We start from the raw sequence: 8250 nt of genomic DNA on the forward strand, positions 1-8250 counted from the left end.
AGAACTGCTGTAGCTTGTGTAAGGGCGTGGGGATGGGGAGCAGTGTGGAGAGTGGGCTTAGTACTTGAGCTTCCTTCACTTTCCTCATTTGATATTCACATGTGTCTTTACAAATGTAATATAAACTGTATTATGAAATAGTTCAGATGTTTAAAAAGGTATGTCAGGAGCACCCATGTCCCCACCACCCAGCATAGGAACCATATGTGTACCGGATAGTAAGGACCCACTCGAGCAGCACACCCAGTCCATCCCCCTCCAGAGGTAACCGCACCCTGAATCCTGTCTTTTCCTGACTTTGTACATTTACTACATTAGTAAATGTCCCTAAATGTTGTGTGGTGATTTACATGTTTTTAAAGTTTACATAAACAGTATCAGACTTGTTTTCCTCTCAAAATAATTTGAGGAAGATTCATCGTGGTTCCTGTAGCTTCTAATTCATGGATTTCCTCTTAATACCCCGAGTCCGCCAGATACGGGCAGCTGTTCTTTTGGCTGAACCTCCATGAAACTGGCTGGTTTTCCAGACCCATTTTAAGAAGCTCACGGGAGGAGGGGCAAGAAAGGGTTTGGAGAATGGGAAGGAAGACGGATGAGGCCTCTGGGCTGCACGTGAGTAAGAAGGTGTGTGAAGGTGGCTTTCAGGTTTTAGGACAAATCACGCAGCCACAGGTTCCCTCCGTTAGGGCTTCCGCTTCACCTCGGAGCAATGGGTGTCCGGCGCCGACCTGGGGCGTGGGCGGTGGAACGCAGTCCGGCGCGAGGGGGGCGTGGTGTCGTCTGTCTTCCAGTCCTAGTTGGAGTGCCCGCGGCAGTGCGGCCGCAGCCCTTTGTCTCTCTCGGGCTCCCGTCCACCCGCCCCTCTCCTGCACCACCCATTGGCCGCGGCCCCGGCCCGGGGCGGGGAGAGAGTGAGGGGGCGGGGTAGCGTGGCGTCAGCGCAAGATGGCGGCCTCAGCGGGGCCGTTCCTGCGGTTGCGGAGCGGGCTCCGGCAAGGCGCGCGGGGGCTGTGCGCGAGGCTCGCGACGCCGCCCCCTCGGGCCCCGGACCAGGTGAGCGGGGTGGGGGTGGGGGTGGGGGTGACCTCCGGGTGCTGGGGCTCCTTCCTGGAGTTCCAGGCGGACCGCCGCCGCCCGGAGGTTCTGGGACGCAGCACCTCAGGGTGCTGAATGAACACCGCCAGCATTTTGGGTCTCTTCCCCGCTTCCCGGGGTAGGCAGCGCTTGCGTCCCGGGCTAGATGCTTGGGGGCTCAAGTGCGTCCTCTGGACCCCACTTCCTCGACCGCACGTGGGCGCCGGGGAAGGGGGAGTCATCTGTTCCCCCATCTCAGTGACTGTTCAGGTAATACTTGAAGGGGAGGATCCGGGGACGCTGGAGTCGCAGCCTGGCCTTGCGGGTATTTCCCTCGCGGTGGTGGTGGTGGTGAGATAGATGTTCGGGCTTCTGATTTGACCTGCCTCCATCTTGACACAGACCCAGTCATTCTGACCTCCGGGTCCATTACTTCCGTGCCCTAAGCCCCAGCAAGCGATTGCCCCTCCGGCCCCCCTCCCATTCTCTCCCCCTCCATACCCCGCTACTGTGAGCCCCAGGCGTCCGGAGGACTTAACTCTCCGTCCTATCCCCTTGAGTGTCCTTCATTGTCTTGCTCCAGGAATCCCAGTGTTCAGCTAGGCTCCCTCATCTTATCTCCCTGCCCAGCTTTTTCCGGCTCCAGGCCCTCCAATCTTTTGCTTTTGGGATCCCGGGCACCAGAGCTTGTCAACTCTTGAACCCCTGGGATCCTGGCGCCAGACAGTTTAGTTCTTGACCCTTCTGAGAGACCCAGTCTCCTGCCTGCCCCTTCAGGCACACAACACCTGGAGGCCATGTGGGTGGTTGCTTCCTGGCTCCCAACCTCGATTCTTCTCAGACCAGGGTGCCCAAACCACCCTGACCTTCTTTCTCTCCTCTCTTGGCCAACCTGCCCTCTTTCAGTTGCAGGCTACAGAGATTGGGAGCCGAGCAGGCACTAAGGCCCAGACCCAGGGGACACAGCAGCAGAGGAACTCGGAGGGTCCCAGCTATGTCAAAAAAGTCGCACTCTGGCTTGCTGGGCTGCTCGGTGCTGGTGGGACCGTGAGCGTCATCTATATTTTTGGTGAGGAACATATCCTTGCCCACCAGTTTTGTTCTGTTGGCCCCCTATTCTGCTTGGGAACTTCCCCCTCTTTCCCCTAAGGGCTTCACCCGTCTTCATTCCCTGGCTCCTCCCTCAATAGGGCAGCCAACTAGAATTTGGAAATGAGGGAAGTCTCCCTACTGCCTCTCTACTCAACGTTGTACTCTTTCTAGTTGGTTCCTGCACTAAGCTATGGGGAGTCAATTGGAAGAGAAGGAAGGATAGGCTGGGCCCACCCCCCTAAGCTACCTCTTCCCTCAGCACCCAAAACTCCAACCTTCCCCCTAGTCCCTTCATTCCTCAGAGACCCAGGAGACTCTGCCCCAGCCCTTGTTGTCTCAGAGGCCCAGGTGTCCTGGCTACCAGCCCCCTCCTCTCTCTCAGGAGGCCATGATGCTCTAGCCCGCTTCCCTCAGACCCAGGAGGCTAGGCCCCCTGCCCTTTTCCTTCCGTAAAACCCAGGAGACTGGATCCTCAGTCCTCTCATTCACCACTGTCTGCCTTACAGGAAACAACTCTGTGGATGAAAATGGTGCCAAGGTGAGCTGGAGAGAGACCTAGAGCCTTACCGGGGGTCCCATCCTGTGGGTCTCCTCCCATTTGGCCTGTTCAGGCTCATTTCTGATCTGGGGTGAACCTCTCCCTCCCAGGGACCTTTGCCTACTCTTCCCAGGGCCCTGGAGATTCCTTTTCTGGGTGTGATGGGGTTCTGCCTCTGCCATCCCAAACCCTCCATTTTTCTCTCTACCTCCCAGATTCCCGATGAATTCGACAACGGTGAGTAAACAAGCACAGATTCTGGGGTCCCCTGACCCTCTCTACTGTGCCCTCCCCATTTGGTGCTTCCCCACCCCTCCATTGGGAGGTAGGGGAGTCAGCAGCTGGATGGCTTGGGGGGAGGGGCATACAAAACTCCAGTCCCCTTCCCTGGCCCCTCAGCCCAAGAGCAGATGGTCAGGGACAGATAGATGGGGGAGGGGAATCCTAGGTGGGTGGGAGTGCTTGGGGAGAACTGGGCTTTCTATCGCCAGACACATGACTTCCTGTGCCTTAGATCTGAGCATCTGCAGCCCCTCACCCCCTTCTTTATGACAGCTTCTTTTTTTCCCACCAGGTCCCTACCCCATCCAACTCCTCATTTCCGAAACAATGCCTCCTTCCTTCCTCCCCCTTATGATTAACCAGCTCTTAGGGAGCTTCTGACAAGTTGGATAGTAGAGAGTAGTTGTTAATTCTATCACACCTGGTCCCTCCCAAGAGAAATATAAAATTGGTAGGTCCAGAAAGCCACTTGTGGTAGGGATGTTTGCAAACTGGCATGTTAGTACATTGATTGTTTTAAACTAGGCAGGTAGGTAAGTATGCTGTTTTAACTGGGCAGATGTAGAATCATACTGGTTTAAACAAGGCAGTATACTGATTTAAGTTGGGCAGGTAAACTTGTAGTTTTAAAGTGTGTGTGTTTATTAGCTTAAGTGGTGTTTCGATATTTTGGTTTCAAAAAGGCAGGCCCACAGACAGTTTAACTGCACTAAAAATATTGTATTGAAGAAGGTAGTTATGTAAGATTTCTGTTTTAAACTGGATTTGGTGTATTCATTTATCCAAGATTTGTCAACCTCAGCCAATCTGATACTATAGATCATATAATTCTTTGTTATAGGGGAGTGTCCTATGCATTGTAGGATGTTTAGCAGCATCCTGGGCCTCTATCCACTAGATGCCAGTACTGTGACGGTCAAAAATGTCTCCAGACATCGCAGAATTTTCTGGGAAGCGAGGAACAAAACTGCTTCTAGTTGAGAACCACTAGTTTAAAGTGTACAGACGTGTGTATGTTTATCGTGGCTTAACTAGATTTCACATACTTGATTAAAGTGGGCACATCTGGAAACCTAGAGGTTCAAAATGGACTAAATATACTGGCATAATGTCAGCAGATTTATTTATATGTATGTGGGATTTAAGTGGGCAGATGTATAAGCATTCTGTTTTATACCTGGGGTGGTGTGTGGATATAAGTATTCAGATTAAAACTTGACAGGTGAATAAAAACGTTTGTTCCTACCTGGCAGTTAGATATGTCATTGCTTTTTATCTTATCACTACTTGGAAGTGAGCTGTTTCAAACCAGGTGGGTATGTAGACCTGTTTGTATCTGGTAGATAAATAAATCCCTGGTTTGTCCAGGAGGTTGAGCAGTGGCTTATCTTGGAATCCCTTTGTGCCCTGGTGTTCTCCTAGATCCAGTTCTGGTACAGCAGTTGCGCCGGACATACAAATATTTCAAAGATTATAGACAGGTGAGCAGGAGCCCTGGGCCCAGTCCCTATCCCTTCACCCCCAGCCTCCTGCCTCCTTGTCTGAGTGCCCCCATTACATCTCTCTTTCACAGATGATCATCGAGCCCACCAGCCCCTGCCTTCTCCCAGACCCTCTGCGGGAGCCGTACTACCAACCACCATACACACTGGTCTTGGAGCTCACTGGCGTCCTCTTGCACCCTGAGTGGTCGGTGTGTCCTGGGGAAGGCAGCGGGTTAGGGACACCAGATAGGGCTGGGTGGCCGGCTTGTGATGATGTGGTTAAGAGCATAGACTCTGGAGGCCCCATTTCCACTCTGTGATCCAGGGGAAGAGGTATCACCCCTCATTGCCTTGCTTCCCTCAACGGTGCTACTCCGCAGCCCGGAGGTGGTTGTAAGTGTGCCTTGGCACACAGTAAGTGCCATAGGGGAGTCGCATCCTCCAGACTCCTAGACCCTCAGTCACAGCCATGTACTCCTGAACCTGTCCAAGAGCCACAGAGATGGAGAGAGCATTCTGGTTCCGGGAATCCCCCGAGACTGGGTCTTTGTCCTCTTGGGGCTACAGGGACCTCCGGGTCTCAGTGTTTCACTGTTCTCACTGCCTTTCCAGCTGGCCACTGGCTGGAGGTTTAAGAAGCGTCCAGGCATCGAGACCTTATTCCAACAGCTCGCCCCTTTGTATGAAATCGTCATCTTTACATCAGAGACTGGCATGGTGAGGCCCCCGGGGCAGGGGCGGGATGGTCGATGTGGCAGGAGGTGAGGGAGAGCTGCAGGGCCAAGGCTCAGCCTGACCTTGTTCTCCCCCCAACCCCACCCCCCAGACTGCCTTTCCACTCATCGACAGCGTGGACCCCCACGGCTTCATCTCCTACCGCCTGTTCCGGGACGCCACGAGATACATGGATGGGCACCACGTTAAGGTGCCATGTGGGGGCCATGGTGGGGCTCTGGGATTTGGGGGAGGGCTGGCACTTCCCAAAGGAAAGAGGACCTAGCTCTGACCCCAGCCTCAACCTGTTTCTGGTTGAGAAGCAACCGGCTGCTTCTGGTTCTGCCCCAGGTCTGATTCTGGTAGGACACTAGCCTGCCGCCAGCCTGGGCTGGGCCTCTACGCCCTTTTCTCTGTCCCAGAATCTGGGAGTGGGAGCAGGGGAAAATGGGGTCTCTCCAGAGAAAACAGTTGGGAGTACGGGGTAGGGACATGACATTTGGAAGTGGATTTTTGTCCCTGTATCTGGAGCTGAGTGTCTCTGGGACTATGTAATTATAATAGTTTAAATGAGACTGTGTTGGAATTTGACTTGGGGTCTGTTGCTGTGACCAGTGATATATCCAGGGGTCCAGGAGTCTGGGGGGCTGTGAATGGGCCTCTTTGTGGGTCTTTGTCCAGGTATCCATGGGTCTTGGTGTCTGTTGGTGGGTCTGGGGGTCTGTGTAGTTTTTCAAGGTTCAGAAGGACATGGGCTGTGATTGAGGGTCTTGAAGGGTCTGTCTGGGTACCTGTCTTTGTGTGACTCCCTGTGTGTTGCTGTGGATCAGTCAGCACCTCTATCTGTGAGAAGTTTACAAACGTGCAGCTTGTCACAATCACCTGGGGCAGTGGTGAAATATACAAGTGCCCACCTCCCTCCCCAGGGAACCTCCAAATCAGCCTGCCTGAGCACCAGGCCCTGGGTCTAGGAATCTGTGTGACTAGCTCCTCTGCTCCCTGCTAGGTTTGATGTCTTCATCCCAGCCTGGTCTTCGGGAGGCCGTGTCGTGATGATCCCAGTGTGTGATACCAAGTGCATGTGTAGTCTGTCCACCTTTCTCTCCCTCTGTGGGTTCCTGGTGGGAAGGGAAGGAGCACGGGCCTTGACCTGACCTGTCACCCACTTCCAGGACATTTCGTGTCTGAATCGGGACCCAGCCCGAGTAGTAGTCGTGGACTGCAAGAAGGAAGCCTTCCGCCTACAGCCTTACAACGGTGTCGCCCTGCGGCCCTGGAATGGCAACTCCGATGACCGGGTCTTATTGGACCTATCTGCCTTCCTGAAGAGTGAGGCTGACCCCTGACCTCCTGGCCTCTGACCCTGGAGCCCTTGACATTCAAGAGGAATGATAAGATGCTTGATTCTGGCTTGTTTTTTATATGAAACCAGGGACTTGCGATGCGGGAGATCCATGAGCATCTTGCAGTTTTTAGAAGCTTCTTAGAATGTTTGGGATGCTTCTCTGGAATGTTTAGGGGATGCCTGGGAATATTCAGGGGAATCTCTTTTAGAATGCTGAGAAATGTTCCATGTAGCTCTGACCCCACCCCGGTCTGACCTTTACCCTTGCGGGCCCTGCCTCCCTCTGACCGTCAGCTGGCTGACCCCCACCTGCTATCCACAGCCATTGCTCTGAATGGTGTGGAGGATGTCCGAACTGTGCTGGAGCACTACGCCCTGGAGGAAGACCCACTGGAGGCTTTCAAGCAGCGGCAAAGCCGGCTGGAGCAGGTGAGTCCTCAGCTTCCCAGCGTGGGTGGGGGGTGTCACCGTCAGTTCCCCAGGCTCTTGAAGGCGGGGCCCTGGAGCAGCTTGTCTCCACTCCCGCTGTGTGACCTTGAGCAACTGTCTTCTCTTTCACACCACCCGTCCCAGGGGGCCTTTAATGAGGGGCGAATTGATTCTGCAGCCTGCGCTGAGCACAGGAGGCAGGAAACGCCAAGCACTTGAGATAGGTCCAGAGGCCTTGATGGTCTGGGGGTCCTGGTATTTTGTGGGGTGGGGGTTTGGATCAGGTCTGGGAAGAGGGATCCTTGGACACTTGGCCCAAGGGTTTGGGCAAGGAGTTCTGATGACCTGTGATCCTCTAATTTGTAAGTGGGGATAAGAATATGAATTGAGTCTGAGAAAGAGATTCCGAGGAGTCTAGGCTGAGGTTGATCGAGTTTGGGGTTGTGTTCCTGGCTAGAGCTCCTGAGTACCCAAAGGAGGAATCCCTGGAGATTTGGGCCTGGGGTCCCTCAGCATCCAGACAGGGGTCTTAGGGCTCAAGACTGGGCACTGGGGGCTTGGGGAGTAACATGTTGTAGTCCAGTGTAGGGCCTGGGTTAGGTTCCCAGGGTTCAGGGGACAGGCCCCCTGGGATTTGAGTCTGGGCTTCTGTGGCTCAAAGCTGGCTTTTGCCAGTGTCTGAAGTGGGTCCTTAGGTTCTGGGTGCATCCTGTGTCTGGGCTGGGCAAAGGTTTAAGGAAGGTGGCCCCTGGGCTAACTCTCCCACTCTGTCTGCCCTCAACTCCAGGAGGAGCAGCAGCGCCTGGCTGAGCTCTCCAAATCCAGCAAGCAGAACCTCTTCTTTGGCTCCCTTACCAGCCGCTTGTGGCCTCGCTCCAAACAGCCCTGACCTCTGGGCCTCCTCAAACTCAGTGCCTGGGTTCTGGGCCCCAGGCCCAGTGCTCCCAGACCACGGCTTGGCCAACCACATGTCCAATAAAGTTCATCCCAGACGCCACACTGCTGTGTCCGGAGAGTCTCCAGATGGGGGCATCAGGGTGCAGTGTGGGACTCTTCGGGGGGTCGTCCCACAGTGGCTGATCAGCTGCCAAGCAGCAAGGGCACTCTGGTGGGTGATGGTTGGTTTTTAACTCTGGCCTGGGAATCCGAAAACCTGTGTAGGGCCCTGCCCTGGCCGTGTCTTCCCATGTGCCACGTGGTCTGTGAAAGTGCATCTCCCTCTTTGGCCCCAGATTCCCTATGGAAAAGAGAGGACGGCACTGTGGGTTGAAATACAGGTAGCTGCCAGG

General features: G+C 54.4%; 1 protein-coding gene across 2 annotated transcripts; it reads left to right on the forward strand.

Annotated features, from left to right (window-relative positions):
* The first annotated feature begins 917 nt into the window (after positions 1-917).
* Positions 918-7958, forward strand: TIMM50 (translocase of inner mitochondrial membrane 50). Of its 2 annotated transcripts, none has more exons than XM_029213532.1 (11): positions 918-1056; positions 1984-2146; positions 2676-2707; positions 2923-2944; positions 4412-4470; positions 4563-4682; positions 5086-5190; positions 5300-5398; positions 6360-6516; positions 6855-6961; positions 7749-7958. In XM_029213532.1, the coding sequence occupies exons 1-11, from the start codon at positions 949-951 to the stop codon at positions 7848-7850; spliced, it is 1074 nt and encodes a 357-aa protein (XP_029069365.1). In that variant the 5' UTR covers positions 918-948; the 3' UTR covers positions 7851-7958. The 2 variants fall into 2 exon arrangements, with proteins under 2 accessions (XP_029069365.1, XP_029069366.1); XM_029213533.1 differs by having other exon boundaries at positions 934-1056; positions 1990-2146.
* Positions 7959-8250: the final 292 nt, after the last annotated feature.

This window comes from Monodon monoceros, unplaced genomic scaffold (assembly GCF_005190385.1).
Source record: "Monodon monoceros isolate NGI ecotype Baffin Bay Population unplaced genomic scaffold, NGI_Narwhal_1 Super_Scaffold_10, whole genome shotgun sequence".
Classification (NCBI taxonomy): Eukaryota; Metazoa; Chordata; class Mammalia; order Artiodactyla; family Monodontidae; genus Monodon; species Monodon monoceros.